Source organism: Ambystoma mexicanum, chromosome 9 (assembly GCF_040938575.1).
Source record: "Ambystoma mexicanum isolate Mex_15411 chromosome 9, UKY_AmexF1_1, whole genome shotgun sequence".
NCBI classification, from domain to species: Eukaryota; Metazoa; Chordata; class Amphibia; order Caudata; family Ambystomatidae; genus Ambystoma; species Ambystoma mexicanum.
In genome coordinates this window covers 1,393,427,499-1,393,454,727 of record NC_090931.1, presented here as the reverse complement: position 1 = coordinate 1,393,454,727, position 27,229 = coordinate 1,393,427,499, and the positions used below count along the sequence as shown (strand labels likewise).

General features: G+C 44.5%; 1 protein-coding gene across 4 annotated transcripts in view; it reads left to right on the top strand.

Annotated features, from left to right (window-relative positions):
- Nucleotides 1–27,229, top strand: part of LOC138489144 (peroxisomal trans-2-enoyl-CoA reductase-like) — a 558,986-nt gene that overhangs the window by 160,113 nt on the left and 371,644 nt on the right. For all 4 annotated transcript variants that reach the window (XM_069616798.1, XM_069616796.1, XM_069616799.1 and 1 more), the window contains exon 3: nucleotides 11,091–11,256. In XM_069616798.1, coding sequence (XP_069472899.1) covers nucleotides 11,091–11,256 — 166 coding nt within the window. The remainder of the gene's footprint in view (nucleotides 1–11,090; nucleotides 11,257–27,229) is intronic.

Here is a 27,229-nt window from a genome sequence, read left to right as displayed (position 1 = left end):
CGTCCCAAAAAGTCTTTACTTCTGGAGAAAGTACTTCATTCTTCCTCCATCTCCCTTCTTTGACCATCTTCACAACTTCTAATAGAGTGTCATCCTTCACCATGCCATCGCTCCAATCTTCCTCGGATACAGCTTGACTCGATATTTCACACACAGCTTCTTGATCTCCAAGATCCTCTTCAACATCCTTAAGATTGGTCAAACGAGACAAACAATCCGCTGTAATGTTCTTTGAACCTGGAATGTATATAACTTTGAAATTGAACTCCTGAAGTCTTGTAACCCATCTCCTAATCCTGCTGGATACTCTGTCCAGGCCTTTGGTACTGAATATTTCCACTAAAGGTTTATGATCTGTGTGTATGGTGAATTGTACCCCCCAAACAAAAGATCGGAATTTCTCAATGGCCCACTTGATTGCCAAAGCCTCTTTCTCAATTGTGGCGTAATTCTTTTCTGATCCTTTAAGTAACCTTGATGCAAAAGCAATTACTAATTCTTGTCCATTATAATATTGCGATAGGGATGTGCCTAAACCCACATCGCTTGCATCAGTGGTTATTACAGTCTTCCTGCCTCTAACATAACTTTGCAGTGCCGGGGCTTGGGCTAAAGCCTTTTTTATGAACTGGAATTCTTTCTCACTCTTCTTATTCCAGACGAATTTCTTATTCATTTTCATTAGACTCCTCATTTCAACTGTGTGGTCTGAAAAATTCTCTATAAACTTGGCGTAATATTCTGCCATTCCGAGAAAGGTTCTTAGTTGATCTTTGTTGTCTGGAGTATTCATGGATCTGATAGATTCTGCCAAGTCTTTTTTGGGTCTAATACCATCACCAGATATTATGTGTCCTAAATATTCAATCTCTTTTCTATTGATTTTCGATTTGGCTTCACTCAACACCATTCCAGCCTGGTGTAGTTTGTGCAAAACTCTGTTCAACCTCATATCATGTTTGTCTTGATCATCTGCAAAAACCAATACATCATCTTGAAAGAAAACTACACCTTCCATATCACCAAGTATATTCTGCATTATTCTTTGAAAAACTGAAGCTGCTGATATTAACCCAAATGGCATCCTGCGAAATTGATAGAGCCCCTCTGGCGTGATAAAAGCCGTCAAAGGTTTAGAATCTTCATGTAGTTTAATTTGGTGGTATGCTGCTGTGAGATCTAGTGTGGAAAAAACCATGCAGGGCCCAAAGTGGATATTAGTTCTTGTATGTTGGGTAATGGGTGTCTGTCGGGGATCACACATTTATTCAACTCTCTCATGTCGACACATATTCTTATTTTTCCTGTAGTTTTCCTAACAATGACCAATGGTGAAACCCATTCCGCTGCATCAATTTTCTCAATAACTCCTTGCATTTCCAATTTGGTTAGTTCCTCTTTGACTTCCTTCTTGAGAGCCAACGGAATATTTCTGAGCTTCTGGGCCACGGGTCTTGAATCCCTTTTTAGCAATATGCGATGTGAGAACCCCTTTAAACATCCTATTACATCATCTCTAAATATTTAATTCTTTATCTTCTGAATGTTACCAATGTATGATCCATCGATTTGGTAAACCATTTCATCAGCATTAGGGTCTAAACGGACCTTGAGTAATTTCTGGTGTGTCCAACTGAGTAGTGCAGACTCTCCACTTTTAGATACATAAATGCGACCACTTGCTTTCCTCCCTTTGAAATCTAAGTTTGCAACAAACCACCCAAGCAATTCTATCCTGACTCCACCGTATGCTTTGGGTTTTACATCAACTTCATGTAAATACTCTGGGCCACATTTCCTCCACATCTCTTCTGGTATCAGCGTATACTTCGCTCCAGAGTCAACCATCATATTGACTGGAAATCCATTCACAACGATTTCAGTTCTGGGGCTCTCTATGTGTGTGTCTTCATCAGTAACCATGAATACACATTCCTCTTCATCGTCATCATCTCCAATCCAGTTAGAGGATTGTTCTTGTTCACCATTTGGGTTGGTCCTACAGTACTTTGCTATGTGACCTTTTCCCCCACACCTTCTGCAAATCATCTTAAGAGCAGGGCATTCCTTATTGTCAGCCCACTGACTTGGGCTACCACATCGGTAACATCCTCTTTGTCTGGTCTTCCCTCTACCATCCTGGGGAAACATGCTCCTGTTTTGACGTTCTCCTCCTGACGTAGACGTCCTTATCATGTCGGGTCTATTCCCTCTCCTAGATTCGACTCTGCCAGGCCTTCTTGTATTGGCTAGATTGTTGTACGTATCTCTACTCTCAAAGGATCTTCGCTGTAAATTGCTGGTGTTGGGTATTGTTCCGTCTCTTTGTGATCTCATTTTCTTTTTCTTGTTGCCTCTAATTATTCCAATTTCTTCATCTTGGTCTGATTGTACAAGACTGATCGATGATTTGATTGATATGTCCTTCATTCTATTTTCTAAAGTAGAAACACACGTTTCCGTGTGCTCCACTTCCTTGGCTAATCTAAGTACAACATCGAGTGTGGGATCATCTTCAGACCAAAGTCTCTCCCTGACCTTACTGCTCCTGCACTCAAGCATAAATTGGTCTCTGATCCTTTCATCGAGTTGTTGGTTGAAGTTGCAATTCCGGGCCATTTTCCTCAGGGCAGTAACATATTGTTGCATCCCATCCTCGTCGCCATTGAAGTAAGGAGGGGCAAATTAGAAAGGTTTATATAATTTATTAATTACTTCCATAAGGTTATTTTTATGCTAATATTATAAATAAACAGGGGACACGAAATGTGCATCTTCACTGCTTCGCTTCTCCTCCAACTGTCCTTTCTCCACGTTCCATCTCGTCACTACCATTCTCCTGCACGAGCATACTCTCGTGCAGATGCACGCTATTTCACATGTGAAGATACTACATTTAGTCACAATGCGGGGGATAAAGTCAATTCTTGCTTTTATGGGTAGCCAGTTAACCCTTCTTACTGTTGTGATGTGGTTGGAGAGTTTAAGACTTACGTCAGTTCTTAGTGCCTTATTTTACAAGAGTTGAAGCTTCCCTGTGTTCTTGGAAGATGTGCCGGAAAACAGCACATTACATTAGTCAAGTTTGCTACCAATGATGGTCCGTGCTGGGGTGAGGCAGCTGAAGGTTGAGATAAATGTCCTGTTACGGGAGATGAACTTGGCCGTTTAGGCTGTGGATGAGGCCAGCACATTTATGTGGAGGGACATATTAAGTTCTACGTCAAGGTGAACACCCATTGTCTTCATGCTTGGAGACCTGGAATTCTATATAACACTGTACATCTGGTTGATCACTTCGATGTCCTGGGCGTAATTTCCTGTGATCGGCAGGAGGACTTGCGTGTCATTTACACAGTTTGTTTGTGTATGGGATCCCCAGGGTGTCAAGGTGATCAAAGGGGGATTTAGTGTAGGTATTGTACAATGCTGGAGAAATGCAAGAGCCTTGAGGGATGCCGCTTTGGACACGATGGGGTCAGCAGAGCAGTCACCTATAAGACCTTGGATGTGTGCTCGCTCAGGAATGATTTGATTCAGTGGGCCACTTGGTGGGAGAAGCGAAAGTTTGTAAGGAGATGTTGGCAGAGGACGTCATGGACTATGAAGTCAAATGCCACTGACGGGTCTAGGTAGAGACAAATAGACAAATTGCCTGAGTCGTGTGTGAGGTCTAATTTCATTTTAAGATCCAGGAGGGCATTTCTGGTGCTGTGTTCAGGTCTGAATCCAGATTGTCTGGTGCCTAGAACTGGTGGTGTTCGAGGTAGTTTCGAGTTTGGGGATACACAACTCGGTCAAGGATTTTGAGTAGGAAGGGGACAGTGGTGATGGGTCGGTAGTTGGTGGGGAGGGTAGGATCGAGCAATGGTTTTTTTATGAGGGGGAGACCCATGCGGTTTTGAGGCAGGTTGGTATGTTGTTGGAGAGGAAGGAGGCATATAGAAAATCGGCTATGGCCGGAGCAAGAGTGCTGCACAAGGTATCCCTTTTGCAATTTGAGGGTTTGAGGTGTTGGAATGTTGTGGTGATGTCTTCCATGGAGATGGCTGTGAAGTGCAATTGGGGAGGGAGTGGTTGCAGTGGTCGGGGGGACTAGGGTGATTGGGTGGTGGGAGGGGGTTTGAAGAAGAGAAGTTTTTACTTGGTGCACATTTTGTCTTGCAGTTTGTTGAGTTTATTTGCAAAGGCTGCTTGAATGGTGGAACACCAAGCTTTGTCAATATGGATAAGAGAGGGGGTCGGGGCTGGGTCTTGAAGGAGTTGGCTTTTGTTGAGGAAACGGTGTTTCTGAAGGTTTTGGTGGCTGTGCGGTGCGGACTGACCCGAGGTTGAGGGTCATTTCTCCAGGAGTGCCCATGGGTGCGCATTAACCAGTTTAGGGAGGTGAGATTTTCTGTGAACCAAGTGGTGGCTTTTCTGCCTGGATTGGGGATTCTAGGTTTGAGCGGAGCATGTTGGTCAGTGGTCCGTGAGACGGCTGTGAGGATCATTGAGACCAGGGCTTGTCGGTCATCATGTGTGGGCATGTTCTTAGATGGGTGTTTCACCAGTGTGGGGGCTAGGCAGGCTTCAGTGAGACTGCGTGTTTTGCGAGAGAGAGTGGGTGGGAGTTTGACATCTGGTTTGCATAGTGTTTGGGAGAGGCAAAAATTGATAACTGAGTTGTCTGACCTGGGCACGGGCACTATGGTGGTGATGGAGACCGTGGTATTCAAGGAAAGTACCCAGTCTAGGATGCAACCTTTTGAGTGGGTAGAAGAGTGGACTAGTTGAGTGAGGTTTAGCTCAGTAAGTGTTTTCGTTAGATCTTTTGGTTTAGAGTCTACGGTGTCATTATAGCCAAGGTTAAAATCCCCTAGTACTAGGAATTTGGTGGCTGGTTTGATGATGGGCGATAGGAGGGGGATGTCGTTGGGTGCTTGGGTTGGCAGTAGACAATGAGGAAGTTAGTTGATGTTAGTTTGTTAGTTGACCAGGAGCTTGGAGAGGAGGAGTTTGTAGCCTGGTTGGGGGGTAAGGGTATCTCCCTGAACGCAAGTGAAGTTTTACTGATGAAGGCGACAACGATTCCTAATTTGTCTGTTCTGTCGGCTCTGAGGATGAAATAGTTGGGAGGTAAAGCCAGAGAGAGGGAGGGTCTTGCTGCATTGTGTAGCCAGGTTTCCGTTCCTGCCAGGAAGTCAAGGTGGTGTTCTTCGATGAGGTTGTGGATGTTAGTAGCATGGGCGCAGAGGGAGCAGGCATTAATCAAGGCTCTGTGGAGAGCTAAATTGTTGTCCAATGAATTTTTGCTCTGTTGGGGTTTGGGCTGAAGCAGAAGGTGGTTCAGAGTGTCCTGCTATGGGGGTGGAGGGGCTTGGTACGAGGCAAGTCCTTCTTTCTATCCCCAAGATGGCATACGTTGTGGGGACTTGGGAATATTCTGGATTGGCCTACCTAACATGCAGCAGTATTATTCGGCTGCACAACTGAGTGTGGTGAATGATTGGTTGCACGGAGACCCCAGGTTACCTCACGTTCAACTAGAAAAGGGCTGGATGTTGGGGAAGTCTCTTATACAGGTGCTGTATGTAGGCAAAATGGCGAAGACTGCACTCCCTCATATGGCTCGACATACTCAGCAGAAATGGGCCAAAGCACATGCATATATCGGTGATGGGGTAGAAAATATACCCTGGATCGACCCCTCTGGAACAATGCACACCTGCTTGAGATACTCAAAATTTGCAACTTTAGGGTTTGGGAGAACTGTAGGATATTAACCCTAGCAAATGTGGTAGAAGAGGGTCAGCTCCTCCCCTTTGATACTTTGCAAGATGTGTTCGGACTCCCGAATAGAGAGCACTTCAGGTACATGCAACTAACCCACGCAATGGGATTTCAGTTCTCATCTTGGAATGATATTCCCCAGAGTTCCCCGCTAGAAGCTAACAACCTTCCTGAGCACATTGACAGCAAGGTAAACTCCATTTTATATCAATCACTGACTGCTTTTGTGACTAAGGAATTGACTTGTCTTAGGGATAGGTGGGAAAGAGATATAGGTTTGCTAGATCCAGAGGAATGGGTGTAAGCATTAATGTTTCCCAGAGAGATCGGGATATCCGCTAGACTGCGTCTTATACACTATAGAATTTTACAGCATGTTTACTATTCACGCATAGCGTTGTTTGAATGGTGGGAGGACAGACAGTGATCACTGTTTACGATGTGGGAGTCCAGAGGGCACTTTTATTCCACACGCCATGGAAGTGTACTCGGATTCAAGTATTTTCGTGGAAGTGCCTTGAAAAGCTAGCTGCTGTTATGGGTTCCGATGTGCCAAAAGATGCAAAACTTGTGCTCCTTGGAATTCGGGGGAGGTTGCGTTCACGAAATATAAGAGTGTTTTTGTTTGCAACTTTGGGATTGTCTAAAAGGATCACCGCCTCGTTGTGGCGTGCTCTGGACTGCCCCAGGAAAAGTAGCTTGTCTGCTGAAGTTGATATGTGTATGGTCCTGGCGAGGAGAGTGTATAATGCACAAGGTTGCTCCTCCAAAGTTTCATAAAGTTTGGGGTAAATGGGCGTGGGATGGTTGAAGAATATTACTAGCTCCTATCTTGTATTTCGAGAAATTTATTATTGGAACATGATTGTATCCTTTCTGTCGAGGCTTTTTTTCATGTGTTGATGGTAACTTCTTTATGGTAATGGTCATGCAGTGGTATATGGTGGTTTGTTAAGCATTAATATGAAAATAATAAGTTTTCTAAAAACAAAGTTGTAAGGCTAGAACATCTGGGAAATGCAACCAATATGAGAATTCTTGGCATAGTGAACTTGAGGATTGACCGTAACTAGACAAAGTGTATAGATAACGTTTTATAACTAATGCTAACCCAGACAGTGGCCACCCTGATTTAAGACGCAAGTTCCTATAGTGGGTCCAGAGGGGGCAAGGGGCAGAGTGCTGATAATGATTTCCGTCCAGAAGGCTGGCATCAGGGAGGGCATCCCAAGAGCTGCCGGCTGCACCAAGAGCTTTTGTGCAGAAACCACAGAGTTCTTCCCTGATTTTAAACAGAGTCATTGCAAGGTATTAGAGTTCAGGGCCATTAGACATTTGAAGGTCCAAGTCTTTTGTGGCAGCTGTGATGATCCATCAGATGGTGTCACTCCCCAGGGGAGAACCCCTTTCCATGAGGCTAGGGAGGTGGGGCTGCTAACCAATAGTCCCACTAGGGGTGGTCACATGAGGGAGGATCTCATGGAGAAGGGACTGCTCTCCCTTGGATGAGGACGCGATTGGGAAGCATAACCCCTTTAAACTCCAACCTTGTATTCTGACGTTAGTACCTGAACTTTATGTGACTAAACTTGTGTGTTATTGTAAAACATCAAACCCTCCTGTTGTCGTAGGCACTGAGACGAAGGAGAGCTCAAAAACACTAAATTCGAGAGGGACGAAGGCTAGAAAAGCTGCTGTCAATTAGATGGCTGTTACGCTGGGGCCGTTCACGCTATTTAAACTGAACAGCGTGAGAGGGCTGTGTTATTCGTCATTCACCTGTGTGGTTCTGGCAAGCTGGATGCTGTGATTAGGCCAGATGGAGATCCAGGCGGCCGAGGAGGCCGCATTGAATCCGGAAAAGCTGACGCAGGCCTTCAGGAGACTGCAATAAGGCTCTTCTCCAAGGCTGAGAAGAGTAATAGCGGGACGCCCGAGAGGTATCGTGTGAGTCATTTGTGAACCTGTGTAATAAACTTGCAGAGACGGAGAGGTGGTGGCACGACCTGTAGTGTGGGGACCAGGTGGTCTAACAACGGTGCCGAGGCCGCCTACCATAGACTGTGGCAGAGTTGGAGAAAGCGAGAGACCGTGGAGGAGATGTAAACCTTCGCAGCAGGACATAGGGGGCCGACAGCTACACCGAGGCGGTTCACAACTACTCGAGATGGAGAGAGGCGGAGTACTGCTAAAAGAAGAAGCTGAAGTAGGAACAGCGAACCCGCAACCGCTGGCAAAACTAGAAGGTAACGGGAATACATACAAGTCTGAGGGGGGGGCTGAGAATTTACGAGTCTGTAAACCGTAGAGGAATAGGGAAAACCATTTTGTGATACAGTTCCCAGGCCAATTCCACAAAAGGGTGATACTGGAAAGTCAAGAGGGCCTCCAGGAATGTCTCCATCGTCCCAGTGGGGGCGGAGCCAGAGATGTGCAAAACCCTGAGATTATGATGACCTCCAAAAGGGAATTACGGGCATTATTACTGGACAACTGCTGGAAAAACCTGGCTTAATTGCAAATCTCCCAGAATGATGCTGTGCAAATCATTAAAGGTAAATCTAGGCAAGATCACATCTCGAGTACCCGGAAATCTCTTCACTGGCTGCCTCTCTCTGCATGTATACAATTTAAAGTGGCTCTGCTCATCCACAAATGTCTCATTGGACATGCACCGCTATACCTTAAGAACATGGTGACTCCTCATCCCACAAGAGCTCTTCAGGCCCTATTTACTCAACCCATATTTAAAGGTGTCAACAGTTTGGGGAAGTCCTTCCCTGTGACCTCAGCCCGACTTTGGAAAACACTTCCTCAGACCTTGAGAGTTGAAACAAACCTGGTCAACTTTCGCTGACAATTGAAAATCTATCTTTTTGAGTAGTCCTCCTCGTCTCTTGGATAACCCCCAAAGGAGCTGTCCTCTTTTTCTGTTCGTCGCATTGTGTTTTTGTCCCCCCTTCGCCCCGTGAACCTCCCCAACTAGTGCCCCGGCACTATAGAAATAAATAAATAAATAAATGCATAAACTATTAAGAACTGTGAAAGACATTGGGGAACCAGCTAGGAGAAGGGAGTCATTTTCCTAGCCCCACAAGAACTTTGTGCGATTACAGATTTCTGTTGCATTACAGAGAACCCAGAATTCGTATGGAACTTTTGTTTTGAAGAACCCGAGGGGCGTTGGGATGCTTTGCATCAAGGAGAAGGGAGTCATTCTCTTGAATTACTAACAGTAGCTGGAACTTGTGTGACTGGGCAGTGTCTTTTCTTGTTTTCACTCACACAGACTTCCTGAAGAGCACCCAACTTTCTTAATGTAAGGAAATCCCCTTGGCATTAGAGATAGATAGGTTCGGTTTATCATTTAAGAATAGTCTATAGCAATCACTATGGCGCCACTTGGTGGTCTCCTCGAACCTTGTAGCCACACAGCCCAGTAAAGGCGGGGCGTACAACACAAGCAAAGATTGATTTAGTCTTTTTTTTTTTTTTTTTTTACACAGCATGGGTGCGAATTTATCGAAAAAACTGGAGATGAGATTTCCTGAGTTTCTGTTCCTTGAAGGTGTACGCCCCAATTGATAAATCTTGTGGTGCCTTCCATGAAATTACATTTTGTTAATGTGGCTAGTAGGGATTAGCCACCTCTGTCACACACGTTGATACTGAAGGGATGTGTACATAATTTCATAAAGTCATTTGACTCATTCTGGAAGCAAGTATAGAGCTGCTCTTCTCCCTTGTGTGCAGGTGACATTCTAAAGCTGCACAAAATATACATGGTGAATAGAGCATTTCAAACTATTGATTGCACACTGCCTGGAGCCAAACAAAAGGAGGAAATTTCACTATGTGATGATGTCATAATAGGAGCAACAGCAGCTTTCTATAAGTGTTTGTGTAAATATTGAAATACAAAAATGTCAATCCATGTATTGTCACTACTAGTTTTAGGAGTATTCATTTTCAATGTTTACCATTAGTGATATTTTTATTCTGGGTGATCTGATTTATACAAAACGTTCCCACTAAAAAGAGAAAACAAAGAAATCAAAATACAGAATGGACTCAAGAGATAAAGACACTAAAATCATGTGTTACCATGCATAGTCTAGATTTGAAATCTAAAATATTTAAATGTATTCTAGTAAGGCTCATAAACCTAAACAAAATAACAAACTACAAGTTCATCACTAAAAGTTACTAATTATAATTTCTCTCTCTACACTACCAATTATTTGTTCTCAATATTTAATTCACTAGTTATATATGAAATAAAACCAGATAAAAATGTTAACGATGATAAAACCAATAAGACCTGAACACTCACTCTTAAACACCGACAACATTTTTCAGTGGACACTTGCTAGGTATGGAATTTACAAATTGGCTGAAATGAGTAACCTTCAAGAAATATGAGATGTATCAAGAAGCCCACATAAACAACAGTACAGCTTGTCAGATGATGACTTGTTTCTAGGGCCAGTGATCTTTAAGGTAGGTAGCAAGTTAAACGAAATCCTTGAATCTCTCTACATGCTTTACACAAAGGGAACCTCTCTAATTTGGAACTGACTAATGTATCTCCTTCCCATATACAATCATAGCGTAACCTATATGATGATGATGATGGTATGTGATGAACTGTAAGACTCCAATCGAGTTCCCATAAATTACTTTTTATGAGCCTTGGGATCAATCTGCCTGCTCAGATATTTCCAGGTCCTTTTCCAAGTTACTGTAAAATACTTTCCACACATATATATTGCACTTTCTCTATTTTCGAATTTGAGCTTTTCCCCTAGCCCCTATTGATTGTGTATTTAGGGGGCTAACATTCTGCTGTTTTCAAAACTTTTCTTCTTCACTTATGCCCACAGGTCACTGCTTTGATGCACCAAATTCAGTGCCATGGCCAACATAAAACAATAGTCCTTAAGAGTGTTTTCATGTAGGGGTGTGTAGATTTTGCCAGGCATACTGTACTTCTCATTTCAGTTGACAAACCCACCATCTAGTAGACATTCGTCAATTGCAGGTCGTTTTCAATCCCAGTGGCATCCACTCTGGCTTTTTTCTGTTTCCATACTTCTTAGTCATGATACTGTTTCCACAAACTGGCTGCAGCGTGATATGCTCCAGATTTTCCATAGTCTGGCTTCTGTGTGGGTTAGTCATGTTCTAAAGTAGGTCCTGTAGGCTCTCTGCTACATACATCAATGCAATACCCATTTACTAGCTGCATGTTTTTGTCAGCGATTGTGTTTTTTATCTGAAGCTTAGTTTTCACAATGTTTACTGTTTTTCCTGTGAAGGTGGAGACATTAATAAAGTCAACACTCGCTCTCCATGGACGCATTGATTTCCTCGTCAACAATGGGGGTGGTCAGTTCCTCAGCCCGGCGGAAGCCATCACCTCCAAGGGCTGGAATGCAGTGACTGAAACCAATCTCACTGGAACATTTTACTGCTGCAAATCGCGTGAGTCTGGGATGTGACTGGGGCAATGACATACCTCTTTGTAAACTGCTGGACTTTTTCTTCTCTGGTATGGCTCCTTTCTATCGCAACTTTATATGTCTCTTTTTTTTCCCTGGGTATTTTGCTCATCTGATGACTGAGTGCAGGACTAGGCAGACTGCTAACCATAGCATTGTGTTAAAGATCAATGTGGAAAGACTGCTCGGAGACCACTCTGAGCGGTCTTTCTAAATTGAACCGTCATCCGCACAAGAGTACGCGCAGGGGCTGACAGGCGCGTCCAGGACTAGATAGGAAAGACGTGGGCGTTTCGGGCAAGTGTTTTTGATTTGTGTATGTGAGTAATGTTTGTGGCAGAGAAGGGAGGGGGCAGGGAGCGGGTGAAAGTGAGCGCGTGCACATTTGTGTGACAGTGTGTCCATGGTGGGGGTGGGTATAGGAAGATGGCTTTGGCCGTAGAAAGGTGGTAATGGGAAAGGAAAAAGGAGTTTGGGGGTGAAACCCCCTTATTTTCAACAAATCACGCCAGCTCGTGAAGGGATCGGGGCGGGCGGGGGATCAGATTTGGGGGAAAGGTAGGTTAGCGGTGTCATGGAAGTGGCATATTTTCCGCATACTGAAGGCCGCACAAAATCGAGGGAATGAAATCTATCTTGTTTGTGTTCGGGCTTCAATATGCGGAAATATCACATAGAACCGAGAAATTGGCATAAAACAACTGCCTCTTGGTGAGTGACCATGATTAGTCCTGGTACTTCCTTTGCTTATCACCACCTCCCACACAATTATTCAGAACCCTGCAATCTCTCACCAACAGCCTTACTTCCTTACCGCTCATTCCGTCCATCACATAATCTGCACCCAAATCTGATAACTTGGTAACTTTTTTCTCTTTTGAAATCCAAACCATCAGAGGATCCCTAGTGTTGGGTGAATACAGTCTGAACAATTATGGCGAGTTTCCTGGTGAGGTTTAGACTATATTTGAGATTGTTTGCAGCAGCTTGTCTCTGTAACACTGTGACTGACCAGTGCTTTTAATGAAAGTAAAGTTGACAATAGAGATGATAGGTGCGCTCCAAAAGTACTGTCCAAGGCAATGTTTATTATTAAGACAGCTGAAAATTCATTCAGTTGTTCTGATTTAACTTTCGATACTTGCATTCAATTGTTTCTTATTCAAAGCAACATTTCTTTGGCAATTGTTCTAAATTTCATTAAAGCAATTATGATTTAACTTTCGATACTTGCATTCAATTGTTTCTTATTCAAAGCAAAATTTCTTTTAGCAATTGTTCTGAATTTCAAGCCCCTCTGGCTTCCAATATTGATGAAAAAGAAAAAGAGAAGTGTTTGTAGCCCCTCAAAGAAAGATGTTTGTAGCCCCTCCACACGTGTATCTCCATCCAGTTAGGATGGTTCATCAGGAGGGTTGTAGTAGTCTAATTTGATCATATACTAATTCAAGAAACTATTTGTTGCTTCAGAGCTAAATTATGTTTATCGGATCTCGCGTGTGACCACAGAAACTAGGACCAGGATTATTTCCTTTTCTCTTCTAAAATAAAAGTGGGCTAATGACTGCCAAAATTGTAAAGGAGTAACAAAAGTATGCGAGATCTGCCTAACAGCACACCTCTTGAACTAATGGCTATAAGCCAAAGAAAAAGGATCAACATCAGAATAACTTAGCTCTGAAGCAACAAATATTTTCTTGAATTAGTGTACGATAAAATTAAACCACTACAAACCTCATGATGAACCATCGTAACTGGATGTAGAAACAAGTGCAGAGGGGCTACAAACATCTTTCTTTGAGGGGCTACAAACATTTCTCTTTCTCTTTTTCATCAATATTGGAAACCAGAGGGGCTTGAAATTCAGAACAATTGCTAAAAGACATTTTGCTTTGAATAAGAAACAATTGAATGCAAGTATCGAAAGTTAAATCATAATTGCTTTAATGAAATTTAGAACAATTGCTAAAAAAAATTTGCTTTGAAAAAGAAACAATTGAATGCACAATGTTCTGTATGATTGAAATACAGAACAACTGAATGAATTTTCAGCTGTCTTAATGATAAACATTGCCTTGGACAGTACTTTTGGAGCGCACCTATCATGTCTGTTGTCAACTTTACTTTCATCAGAGGATGTCAGTCTCCTGTTTTGCTTGTGCCTGCCTTTTTTTCCCCCTGCTTAGAGAGTCTTTATCATCCTTCACACCATTCATATGGAACTGTTTCCTATTTCTTCAATTGAACTTGGCCCTATCATCATCTTGTTGCAGTCCACAACCTGCCTCTGTATTTCTTTTAAGACTGTTGTGGGCAAGCTCCCTCAATTCAGAAAGCCCTCATTCCCCCAAATCCCCACCCCATCTCACCAGCTGCTGCCCTGCTTCACTGCTGCAGGCCTTCTCCAAATCTTTGCAAAACTTATTTTAACAGATTTGGTCATCTTGTTGGTATCAGAAATCATGATGTTTGGGTGAATAGTAGGGAGTGTAAATGATGTTCAAATGTGGTGAATCATTCAGACACATAAACAAAATTAACTGTAAACACAGACTATCATGAGAAGGGGATTAAAAACTAGACACTACATCCGGTAGACATGGGGATACCAAATGTCTGAACACTGCATAGACATCTGTGTGCATACAAGAGTTTAGTAAATTAGGTAACGGAATCATTGTTCCAGACTGTGTACTTGTTTCAAAATGAACTTTGGTGTATGCTGAATAGGGGTCATGTGATGGGCGGAGTGGCGGACCCCAGCATAGATGCTTTGGGCAGGGTTCTCCTGTTGTTGATCTAATTCAGCTCAGTTATTTGAAAGTGGGACAGTGAATGCAGCTCTTCAAACCAGATTTGAGTGGCAGAGATATCGAAGATGGCGCCAGCCCGGATAGTGCAAACGGACAAGTTAGCAGAGTTTGCTGTGGCCCTGGCACTTCATTCAAAGGTGGGGCAGCTGAATGATGCGTGTGGGGACTGCCTTGTGGTGCTGGGAAGAGTAAAGCTGTTGGAATGCATGGTCCTTTGTTGCTTCAGCGGCACAGACAACTGGAGCTGAGTGGGCAGCATATATACCACAGTCCACAGGTGGTGTATCACCAATTTGATCTAACCAGCTGTTAGGAAGAATTCTCATTCAATGGCTAATTTCCCTGACCTAGTGAGTCCCTCGGCAGCTTTGCTGGATTCCTGGAGTTTATTTTTTTCCACCTGGTAAGATTGTGAGCTTTTTTTCCCACTCTTATATGTTTTTGGCATGCGTATTTTGACTGTTTTTGTGATTGTGGAGTCTAGAGTACACCTCTTCAGTAGCCCCACTCCTTTTCTGTGTTACACAGCACCTTCAGTGCAGTAACACAGGGTTGTCTCTTAGGCTTCCCACCGATTCCATTTTCTGAGGCTGACTACTGTCCCCCAGAAAAGGGTAAAGTTGCCATTAACTTTACACAGTCACTTTTTCACCACAGATCCAGTACACCGCATCTTATTTGGAGTATTGGAAAAGGTTAATTCTTAGCCCTTTTTATCTTTGCCTCTTGGAGCATTGTTTCGCTCCCTTAACATTAAGACTTGGCTGGTGGCAGTGGTACCTACCCTAATTTTCCTACTGCGGTTATGTTATATAACGTGGTAACGTTTTAGGCTATTTTAGTAGCCTCGAACTTTAAACTCTCTTGCCCAAATACGTTTTATTTCTTCTCTGGTTGGGTTTAATCGCCATTTCTTTTTGTTAACATCCTTCTCGGGTCTTTCATTGCGTGGCAAACTAGGTTTTCCTCCTTTGTTCGCCAACCTTTGGCGGGCTTCTGACCAGAAGCCCTTGTTAGGCAGAAGAATCCTGTGCAGTGCCCTTAGCGACCACTACACACAATGAAGACTACAAGTGTTAATACAAGTTCACCTTTGGTACAAGCCTGTACCACACTGTTAAAGTGGTAGCAGTAGCAGAGCTGCCAGGGTCATCTCAAGAGTATATGAGCAGTAGCAGAGATTACACAAAGGGACCACAAGTACTGTGACTCAAGCAAACACTGACTCAAGGTTTCAGGTAAAAAAATATAAGTACATTTATTTTCAAACCATTTGTTATAAACACAACACTTCTATTAATTCAAAATCACACGTAAAATACACTACCACCAACCAATTCACTTTGGTACACTCTAACTCAAGGTAAGTACCCGATGTTTTAACGGACCGGTGTTGTGAAACAAAAGACGTTACCGGGAATACGTATGCGATCACTTTTTGACAGGAATGACAGTTCATTCTTACTAAAGATATGCGTATCCGCGACAAGAAATGTTACCGGGGCAAAAACACACTTAGCACCTGAGTTAACCAGAGAGAGTTGGGGGCAAAAATCATAGGCAATACTTTTGTCAAGGCTGAGAGAATCAGAGAACACTCTTTGACAGAAATTCAAGAGTCAATAGACCGGAGCCAGTGTCAAGTGGAACCGGGTTCCTGTTGTCCAGGATCACACAGTCGGACAGTTCAAGATTCAACGTTGCCAGGAGTACTTAGATATTGTCAACAGAGGAAGCAAAACTTATAAGGAGGGAAGACCAGGGCAAGCCTTGGAGGCGAAGAAAAAGAATTCACCCTAATTCCTCAAGCAGAACACAGTACCTTATTCAATGAAGAAGCTGGTGCCACGGCAGTTGTTCCTGGTAGTTTCCTGCAGACCCACGGTTCCTGGAGCTTCGGTACGAAGGAGGACGTCTCTGCTCCACACAGGGATGAAGCCGGCAGCAGCAACAGTGAATAAAAGGTGCGCTCCTTAAAAACAGGAGAGGCTCTTCAGATGGCTATACGGACCACTACAGCAGTGTGCAGAGATTTTGACCAAGAAGAGGATCCTCTGGCTGTGGAAGATGAGCTGGTTATCCCCACCAGGCTCAAGGGAAGAAGTCTCCGGACTGGATCTTCTCTGGTCGTCGAAGGGTAGATAGCTCAGGACTGCAGCAGGGCTTCACAGGAACGGGGTAGTTGCAGCAGCCGCTTTCTTTTCCGCTTCGCTTCAGTTTCTTGTAGTTCCAGTGGCGACTCTGACTTCTAGCCCAAGAGACCTGCCTTTTATGCGAAAATCCCCCATTCACACAGCCTGGCTGTCAATCACGCAGCAGGGGGGTTGTCCAGCCCGGACAACCCCCTCAGCCAATCATGGCAAAGTGCGACTTGGGTTTCCTAGGATACCCTGTGCAGGGGGTGACTACATACACCCCTCCCTCACATTCAGCCCACCTAGACACCCAGGCGCCTGGAGGAGGGCTTCTTGGCAAAAGCCCGCCAAAAGACAGTGAACAAAGAAGGCAAACCTGGTTTGCCGTGCAAAGTAAAACACAAGAAGGACTTTAACAAAAAGAAATGGGGAATAAACCCAACTGGAGCCAAAAGAAAGAGTGTTTGGTCAAGCGGATTTATGTTCGAGGCTAATATAATAGCCTAAAACAATACCACGTTTATATAGTATAATCGCGGTAGAAAAGTTAGGATAGATACCACTGCCACCAGCCAAGTGTAAATGTTAAAAGAGCGAAACAATGCTCTAGGAGGTACAGATAAAAAGGGCTAAGGATTAACCCTTTCCAGTACTCCATGTAAGATGGGGGGTACTGGATCTGTGGTTAAATGACTAGGTAAAGTTACTGGCAACTTTACCTTTTTCTGGGGGACAGTAGTCCGCCTCAGAAATGGAGTCGGGGGGAAGTCTAAAAGACAACCCTGTGTCACTGCACTGAAGGTGCTGTGTAACACACAAAAGAGGGGGCTACTGAAGTGGTGTACTCCAGAGTCCACAATCACAAAAACAGGTGAAGTACACATGGCAAAATACAGGTAAGAGTGGGAAAAAGAGGCACACTCTTACCAAGTGAAAAAAATAATTCCAGAAATCCAGCAAAGCTGCTGGGGGACTCGCTAGGTGAGGGAAATTAGCCACAAAATGAGAATTCTCCCTAACAGCCCTCCTTTGGCGTCTGGGTGTCTAGGTGGGCTGAATGTGAGGCAGGGGTATAGTCACCCCCTGGACAGGGTCTCCTTGGAGACCTAAGTCGCACTTTGTGTTGATTACCTGAGGTGGTTGTCCGGGCTGGACAACCCCCCTTCTGAGTGATTGACAGCCAGGCTGTGTGAATGGGGGATTTTGGCATAAAAGGCAGGACTCTTCGGCTAGAAGTCAGAGTCGCCACTGGAACTGCAAGGAACCGTAGAGAAGCGGAGAAGAAGATGGCTGCTGCAACCCCGGATCCCAGTGAAGCCCTGCTGCAGTCCTGAGCTATCTAGCCTTCAGCAAAAAGAGAAGATCCAGTCCGGAGTCTTCTTCCCTTGAGCCTGGTGGCATCAACCAGCTCACCCTTTCTTCAGTCAGAGCATCCTCTCCTGGGTCGAAATCAGTGCTGTGCCGTAGTGGTCCGGATAGTCATCAGAAGAGCCCTCTCCTGATTTAAAGGAGCTCACCTTTTATTCATTGTTGTCTTTTTCACTGCTGCTGGCCTCATCCCTGGGTAGGGCAGATCGCTCCAGACGTCGTCCTTCTTGTCCGAACGACTGAAGCCGCAGGAACCGTGAGTCTGCAGGAACAACTGCCGTGGCACCAGCTTTTCTCCAATGGAATAAAGTAGTGTGCACATTTGGTTGTTCCCTCCGACTGACCATCCGGAATATGGGTGAACACTTTTCCTCCCATTCTTCCCACCCTCTTATAACGTTTCCTTCCATTTGACAATATCTAAGTACTCTTAGCATCTCGAATCTCGAACTGTGTAACATGTGATCCTCGGCAATTGAGCATCTGCTCCAGTAACACTGGCGCAGGCCTATTGACTTGAATCTGTATCTTTGAACAAGTCCTCTGATTCCCTTGCCTAGAGAAAAGTTTTGCCTGTGATTTTATCCCCTTTTCCCTTGTTTGAAATTCTAAAGTACAAAGTGTGTTTTAACTTTCTGAGCATTTCTGTCCGCGGGTACGCGTTAGTATCGCAACACTGGTCTGTCAAATCCTAATGTGCTTTCCTTGAATTTACTGGAACAAGTGGAAGTGGTTGTGTGTGGTGTATTTTTACGTGTGGTTTTGAATTTATAGAAGTGAAGTGCTTTATGAACAGATGGTTTTAATTAAATGTACTTATATTTTTTACCTGAAACCTTGAGTCAGTGTTTGCTTGAGTCACAGTAATTGTGGTCCTTTGTGTAATCTCTACTACTGCTCATTTACTCTTGAGATGAGTCTGGCTGCTCCACTACTGCTACCACTTTAACAGTGTGGTACAGGCTTGTACCAAAGATGAACTTGTATTACCACTTGTAGTCCTAATTGTGTGTAGTGGTCCCTAAGGGCACTGCACAGGATTCTACCTAACACCAGCTATTGATTCTGGCTGCCTAATGTCCAAATGATCAAAGAGAAAGTATACAGCTAAGAGGGTTGGCCCAACAGTAAATATACAAAAACTTTGTAAATCTACAAAAACGACTGTATTCAATCCCATGATAACCAGCCAATCACTTTGAAGGAAGCACTGACTGAATTAAACACAAGCCACCCGTGTTGAACCAAATGGAAGGTATTGCAATGTGGGGTGGCTGATATTGTTATGAAAACCAGTCTGGCTGTGTGTATCGGGCCAACCCCACCTTTCTCCCCAAGTCTGAACCCAAGTGATCCTTAAGTAGTCGGGAGGAACTCCCACTTGTGGAGTCCGCGAGTATAAGCACAGCAGAATCTAGCAGGGAGGAAACAAACACAAAATTACTAAGTGAAGGGCAACCTCTCCCTCGTCCAATCAGGCTATATTGAGAGAAGGAATTACCTGACAAGGTGTCTATGAAGATCGGGAAAGGGTAACAAAGAACAGGAACAGGAATAGGAAGACCAAAATGAAGGCATGAGGACGCAAAAACCAAAAGCATACTGAAAGGACCTCCTGGGCGGCACAAGTGCGAGACCAAGGATTACTGCAGGAGACAGTGCAGGGTCATGAAGTCAGATCCAGTATAGAACAAGTAATGGGAGGAATCAACGACCTGAAAGAAGCTCCTGCTTGATCCCTTGTACATCTGTGGATAAAAGCGTTAATTTGAGAACATCAGACGACCTACCGTGCGAGGAACGTGTGTGTGGAACGGTGAACGCAAAAGCCCCTATACACCCGGGCCCCCCTGGATGGGAGGCCCGGGCCGTAAACTGGGGGCTGGGAGGTTTGATTTAGCATGCACACGGATCAACGAAATCAGCGAAACCAGAGCGTTTGCAAAGAAACAACGTCCGGGAGCCCAAATATTGTTTATTTCCTAATCGAGGATTAGCAGGGGGAGAAGGCTGCAAAAGGTCCTTGCGGGGCAGGAGAATCTCCAGCCAGGCCGACAGTGAAGGAGAGAGGAACACTGTCCAGCAGAAAGGAGGTCAAAGGGCAGCTACTGCCAGATCTAAGATTGGCAGAGGGAGACCGCAGCAAAGGTTCCGCGCTGTACCTGAGTCTCCCCAGCAGGGCCATTTTAAGCACTTTTGGGGCCCTGGGCACAGACATCAATGGAGCCCCCTCCACCAAACCAAAGGAATTAAGTTATCCGGAATATCTGCCCCACACCCCCCTGCCGCAATCGCAACCCATAGGTTTATATGGTGCCCCACAGCATTAGAAATAAGGATGTTTACTCCCTTTAAGTCCCCTTACCCACTTCATTCTTGCTCTAATCAGGCTGATAAGCAAGTACTATTTGAAGGCCAACATTGTCAGTCTATGAATAGGTTACTTCTGTTCTAGCATAGATACAGGAGACTTTTTATCAATAGAATCCGGGAAGGTATGCAGCCCATAGTATTAATACAGGACCGTATGGAAAAGGTACATATAGCCCAGAATAGGCAGAGAACTCACGTTTGTTGCCTCACAGAATACAAACGTGCTCAAGCTGGATCGAGCAGATCAATTGGTAGGAAGGAGAAAGCTACACATACCATAGCATGGATAGTGAATGCATACTAGAAGCTACCAGGAAGGTGTCTGTATCCAGACAGACTGAGATTATGGGTAGGACATGGTTTTAAAATAGTGTTGCCATTAGAGATCAAAAGAATAAAGTGACTGTGGTGTGCAATATATCAATGCTCACTATTATGGTGGAATTAACACTATAGCCAGTGAAACCATGAGTGGGGTGTTTTGACGATCATAACCTGAGAAGGAAATTCTCTCTGATTGGCTGACAATTTTGAATGGTTTAGGGACTGGCAATTTCGAGAGGCTAGGCAATACAAGATTAAATTAGATGCCCAGCATTACACACACTAGTTAAGGGGTGAATATTGGATTTGTGCCAACGCTTCAATTTCTGCATTTGAACACTTTCATTACCAGTTCTTACCAGGAACAAAAATATCTCATTATAAAACTGACTTGGAAAGTACACCAATCACATTACCAAACATGACCATTTTTAAAAACAAAATATTATAGAAGGGTGTAACACAGAATGATTCTAGCTTCATTCTCTCCATCATCAAGAGACGTATATAAGTACCAGCATACCAATCAGTGTGATTTAACAGATTTAATCTGGGTTGGTCTTTTGTATTTTAAAGCTTTACATACTTCCATAACACTGGCTTGTCAAATTGTCATTTATAAACATGCAGAAAAACCTTTGACTTCTACAAAAATGCAAAGCGTTTTTTTGTGTCAAACGAGCAAACTTTAATAAAACATGCTTGCCCGAGTCCTTAACCATCTGGTCTGCTCCCTTCTGTCTACCACCCCTTCCACTCAAATGGCCTACATAAGAAGAAAGATCGAGTAATGGGCTAAACGATGCCACCAGCATGAGAGGAGGCAAACTTCACAGAAGACAGTACAGTAATGTACGAGATATAAGATGATTGATCAGGATCGCGGTATTGTCTGCTGGCAAAGCCAGGATGCAAGCATGAATGCTTGGGTTCCAAGTTCTGATACTTATTCATCTCTTGGACTAACAGTTTATCATCATTGTTGGAGGTGATTGCCTAGGTTTTACAACACCCATTCTGAACAAACCAATTTCTAGACCTTCACCATAAGGATGACATGTTCGTTTTTATAGCAACCCCTATCTGGTGCAGGTATATTGCTGATAATAGCACCTGTTGTGCTGCAAGAACAAGTACATACACAGGCAGGTTTATAAGCTTCAGATTTTGGAAAGGCTCAGCCAGACTTACGGGAATGTGCTATTCCAATCTTGCATAGGAACACATATCACTGCAATGAGTGCTTAGCACACTGCGCTAACTTCTGAACCGAATACTACAGGAGTTCTGCCTCAAGGAACACACAAACTATGTATACCACAGTGAACACAGAAAGCATTACATGATGAATTGATCGAGGCAGAATGTACTTGCCAAAACAGACAGGCAATAGGTTTAGAGCCTCCACAGCATGCCATAAAATATCATGATTTGTGCTATTTAAGTCTGGTAAACATAGGAATCTTACTTCTTTAGATCAGGGGGCCTTGTGGGGCCCCCTCCAAGGTGGGGGCCCTGGGCAAGTGCCCCTTTTGCTTTCCCATAAAAATGTCTCTGCTCCCCAGCCCCAACGACAGAAACGGACGCGGAACAGTGTCCTGCATACGGAGGGCAAAGGTCGGCGACTGCCAGATTGAACATTGGCAGAAAGAATAATACCGGCTAAACAATTCTGGCAGACAGCCGACGGCACAAGAACCAGGTGCGGCCCCAGAAGTGCGCGGAAGCACAGACTTCCCACCGGCCCCTCTGACTCCACCGCAAGCACAGCTGCAGAGCCACGGATAGGGGTGAAAAGCGGAGAAGGCTCCTATTTGGAAGCAGGACACAGAGCACCCTCGAGAGGGGGAGAACTCAACAGTGCGAATAAGCACTCTTTCGTGACACAGTGCATCCCACGCTGGCTTGTCATCCGCAGGCCTAGCGTTCGATTCCCCAGCACGGGACAATAAAAGAAGTTTATTTTTTGTCATTCTTTCTCCCGGACCATCTCTGACAGCAGCAGGACAGCTGCAGGTTTACGGACTGAGTTACACCAGCGCACCAAGAAAGGAGCCGGAGAAGGAAAGCAGTAAATCAAGGCTGCAGGCAAACTGTGAATTTACACAAGATCGCAGATTGGGATGAGGGGGGTCGGGAACTTGCACATGCAGTTGCAATTAAATGTTCATTAAAAAAGTATGCCCTCAAGAGTATGCTATCACAGAGAAATGGGGACCCCAAAGCCAGTTCAACTACCCACTCCCAGGTGTGCTACTGAACAGGTAGATGTAAGTCGAGAGCCAACCAACCGCTTCCTCCTATCTGTCCTGCTGTACCATACAAATAAGGGCGACTCGCTCTCCTGTAGCCTCTCTCCCAGTCATCGATTCTTGATGATTTACTGGTGCAGTCACAAAAAAAAGATTTTTTGAGGGTTCATTTTGTTTACAAAAGTAGCGCATTGCTAAAACCCCCTGGCTGCCAGTTCATTGTCCTTGGAGCGTCCCAGGCTCCCTACCCCCTGAGAGCCACCAACCTTGGGTGCTGTTTTATAAAAAATGAAAGACGCAGACAGAACAATAACTGTGTGAGTCAACTGAGAGATGAATGTACTCATGCTCCATTCAGAGAGAGGCTTTGAACATGTAGCTCTGACAAATCAGAGAATCAGGGGGGCAACGAAGCACTGCACATCTCCGCTCCCTCCTCATGGGTTTACGGTTGCCACATTAAAGGTTGCCAGCAGCTAACCTGCCATCCTGTCCCAACTCCATGCCTCGTGTGCTATTCCCTGGTCAACCTAACCCTGTGAACTCATAGGCTGCATAAGACCCACAGAAGTCTTTTTACCACCCGTCCTGAACGTCTGTTTCTTGCACTAGTGCTATTAACGCGTGCAGCTCCACGGTATAATATTAACAACAAGTGTTTGTGGGTAAAGGGCTGGCATAAAGTCTCTATTTCAGAGCCAGAGTCAAATGATAAGGTGCTTGTGGCAGTATGGGGTTCCAGGCCTCTGCTTGGACGCTGGGTTCTGCAACCTTTAGCTCTGCAGATGTGTTGGACTACAATGCTCATCAGCCCCAGCCAGTATAGTCAATGATGATGGATCATAGGAGTCGTAGTCCAAAACATCTGGAGAGCCACACGTTTAAAACCCCTGGCTTTAAGGAACAGGAAGTAAAATAATCCATGAAAGTAACAGGAGTATGACGATCCTGGATCTACATGGGTAGAATAAAAGTAGACTAGAAGAACAGCCTGGGGGCATCAAGTTTATGTAGGATAGAATGGTGGGGGTCTGAGTCACCCGAGGAGACAGCTGTATCTTACAGGTCTGAAACCTGGTAATCCACTTTACAATAAAAGACAACATGGAGAGAGGTGATGTCTCTGTGTGGCCTGTAAATCTGCCGAGATACCACCAAACTGTACTACCATTACTGCCACTTGGTCTGGCGGTATTACTGCCGGATTACAAGTGGTAGCAGGCAGTGTTGGTCCCCATTAATTGGAGTCCATAGGACTCCATGGTGGATTTCAGCGGAATTACTGCTGGTAGTAATTTTGCTGGTGGTAATATCCCAAATTGTTCTATTTTGGGCGGTATGGTGGAGGAAATACCTCCAGCTTCTTGCTGGAGGATTTTCCACCACCTTTGCCCTCAAACTCATAGTTGGGCGGTGCGATAATGCGGCTCTATACGGTGTTACCAGTGTTGCCAGTCAGAACTCATTTATCTCAGCAATGTATTCAGTTCTTTGTTTTTTGTCCTGACGCTTAAAATGTGCGATTTGCATTACAACCTGTGTGCCGCAGACTGCTTCCATTCTAAGCGGGGGAGAAGTTAGGACTTTGGGGACTGAGACGGCAGGACTTTTCAACCTTTTGACATGAGGGGCCTTCACTGAGTCTTGGGGGGGCATCAACTCCCACGGGATATGGTACAGTATAATTACCTCATTGCTTTCTAACACTGGTTCCTCTTGCTGACATAGAAGGGTTTATAGCTGTTCAGTTGGCATTCAGTGGTTAAGATCTATGCTGGCCTGCCATCTTGTGATAAACGGCAGCTATTAACCTTAAATTTGTCACCATTGCAAGTCTCACTTCTCCCACAGCAACAGCAGAGCCCGCTTGCCAGTGCCTGATAATCCCAAAATTCTCTGTAATTTTATGCAAAGCTGCATTTTATTTGTATAAGTTTATTTTACTCACTGAATGCTGATCAAGTGTTTTAAGTCTGGACTTTATTAACTGGGTGCTTGTAATTGCAGCACAATCACTCTTTACAATCTAAACTAGAGGTGTGTTTACAATGTTGATTGTTCCAAAATACATCTCCTGGTGTGCTGCTTTGGGTCAGGTGGCCCCCTTTAAACTGTACACAATGATACATTGTCTGGTTGACATACTATGTGATTTGTGTATTTTATAAAGGAATCTAAGACCACTAGAACTCACCACCCCAGAAACTCCCAATCCCACCTTTGGGGGCATTCCTGTGGACATGGGAACACAGAGGAAAGAATTAATAAAAAAGTATTTGCCTTCAAGAGGAAGCTAGACCTTTGCAAAAGAACAGTTGGAGCTGGGCAAGCCACCTACCAACATTAAGGTCCAGCTTTGATGAATAATTCCCTGAAGTAAATGCTGGCATTAATGACTGAGTGATGCAGACTTTTCTGGCAGAGGAAGTGGTGCATCATCCATTTGATCCCCAGGAAGAGCTGATTGAGGTTCAGTCGGACACTGTTCTGCAATCTGAATTTAGGAACATTGCAGTGGGTGAATTTTGACTGAAGGTAATCCTGGAGTATCCTACATTGGCATGGTCTGCTATACCGTCACTCTTACCCTTTGGGTCTTACTACTTGTGCGAAATAGGCTTTTCAGCATTGGCTTTTTTACTGACTCCTTCATTTTTTGAATAAGGGGTGTTTCAAATGAATGTTGAAAACCCGGAAAGTGGGATCTTTTAAAACATGGAGACAACCATGGCTACAACATTTAGGCATGAGTGCTTCCATCAGTCCCAAACATCACTTGGGTGCAGGGTGAGCCTGGGTAACTGCTTTTTTTAACATTGTACACTACTTTACCAGAATTTCTGGTAAACTACAATGTTAAAAGCAGTTAACACTCTTCCCCCCAAGTCTGAAACCACACTTGATTGCATTATACTTCAGCCAGGATTGCATTATACTTCAGCAGCACATCTGATGTGTCCACTGAAAGGGTTAAGATTAAGCTACATCCCTAACTCTATCTGGTTACCCAGAGGTAACATCTTAGCAAATGTCATTTGTGGCTGGCCAATCTACAGCAGCACTATTGTAAGTTTGAATTGTTGATGTTTTACTGAACTATGGCACCACACATGTCTTGCTTGGTAGTTTTTAATCGGGAAACGTCTTTACTTCTCGTTTCCCTTGAATTGGGAACTTTTTTTTTGGTGGTGGTGATGGTACTCCACCTTGCAGCTGTACCTTCTGTTTAGCAAGCATTTCATTCTCCCATCCTAGTTGTGTTGCTGGACGATTATAGAGCGGTGGAGTAGGGGCAATGATGTCTTACTGGAATGCAACTCGAAGGCTTAAATCTCCTTCTTTCTTGACTTTAGTATATGCAGTGCATGCTAGCCAATGTTTCCACTGTTCTACGCTGCGCGCGCCAACACCCGCCACCCGCGCGCCGTTGCACCAAGTTGGCGACTACATGCAAATTTGCGGTCATATAAATGCCAGTGATGTCACTTCCTGTATTTGGGCCCCCCAGGAAATTCATAAGTCGGCTCCCCTGGCCAGTAACACCCCAGCCCTCCCAGCACATCCTAGATGACGGCGGGGCTCCTCGCAGCAAAAAGAAGCAGCAGCAGCGGGCGCTCTTTTGTCCCAAAAGCAGCACGGGCGACACAGAGAAAAAGTTGAACGGAGACATCACAGCCCCTGCAGGCACCTGGAGCAGTGCGTGCAACACCAGCAAGCCGCCCGGCATTCCCCTGGCCCGTCCAGCACACCCGAGGCCGGCGGGCCTTACCTCAGCTGTTTGCCGGCGCAGGGCATAACGACAAGGCTCTCACTGGAAGCAGGTGCGCTTGTTCTTCTTCTTGCTGATAGATTTTTATCCATCAGCAGTGATTTTTTGGATACCGAGGCTTGAGCCTCATTACTCCATCTTCTCGGGTTGAGTATGTAGTCGTGGGTTTGTATTCTTCTTGGTCTGTGTGGTCTTGTCATAGTAGGGCTGGTTTCACAGGGTCTCCGCAGTGATGGGCCGCGGGTAGCTGGAAGCAGGACAACGCAGAGCAGCTTTTAAGAACATTGGGAACATTGCCATTGGCACGCTCCAAACGCTTTTTTCCCACACCCAGGAGACTGGAGCAAAAGCCTCAAGAGCAACAGAAGAATTTCAGATCCAACAAACCACTCCGCCTGTCATCCGGCCGAAGTCGATGAAGGGGAACCGCACGCAGTGAGTAATAATAACAAGTGCTGAGATGCCTGACGGTTAGTAGCGCTACATAATTATTAATTAGGCAAGGCCCTAATATAGGTTCATCCTGAACCGTAGAAAGGTCATCTACCAGCTCATGCGAAGTACAGTATCCCAAAAAGAGCAGACATACAATAGCCAGTATGATATTGCAATATTAACGATAAATAATAATGTAGTTTGGAAACAAAGAGGATAAGTAACAAGGCATGGGTTACATATGAACCCATACAATTGGATAAATAGTTAAGCTTCCTGATACATGTATTGCGGTCATCACAGTCTGAAAATCGCACAGTAAGCGTGTGGCAACAGTACGCCAGCGGGATACCAGCAGAGCGCAGGGCCGAGTCTCATATGGGGGGACAAAATAAAAAATAAAAGCATTTTTTCAGTGCATATGCAACCTAGGCACTCGCACTTTTTCGCTTTCCATTTCATAAAGTTATTAACCTTATTCAACCTC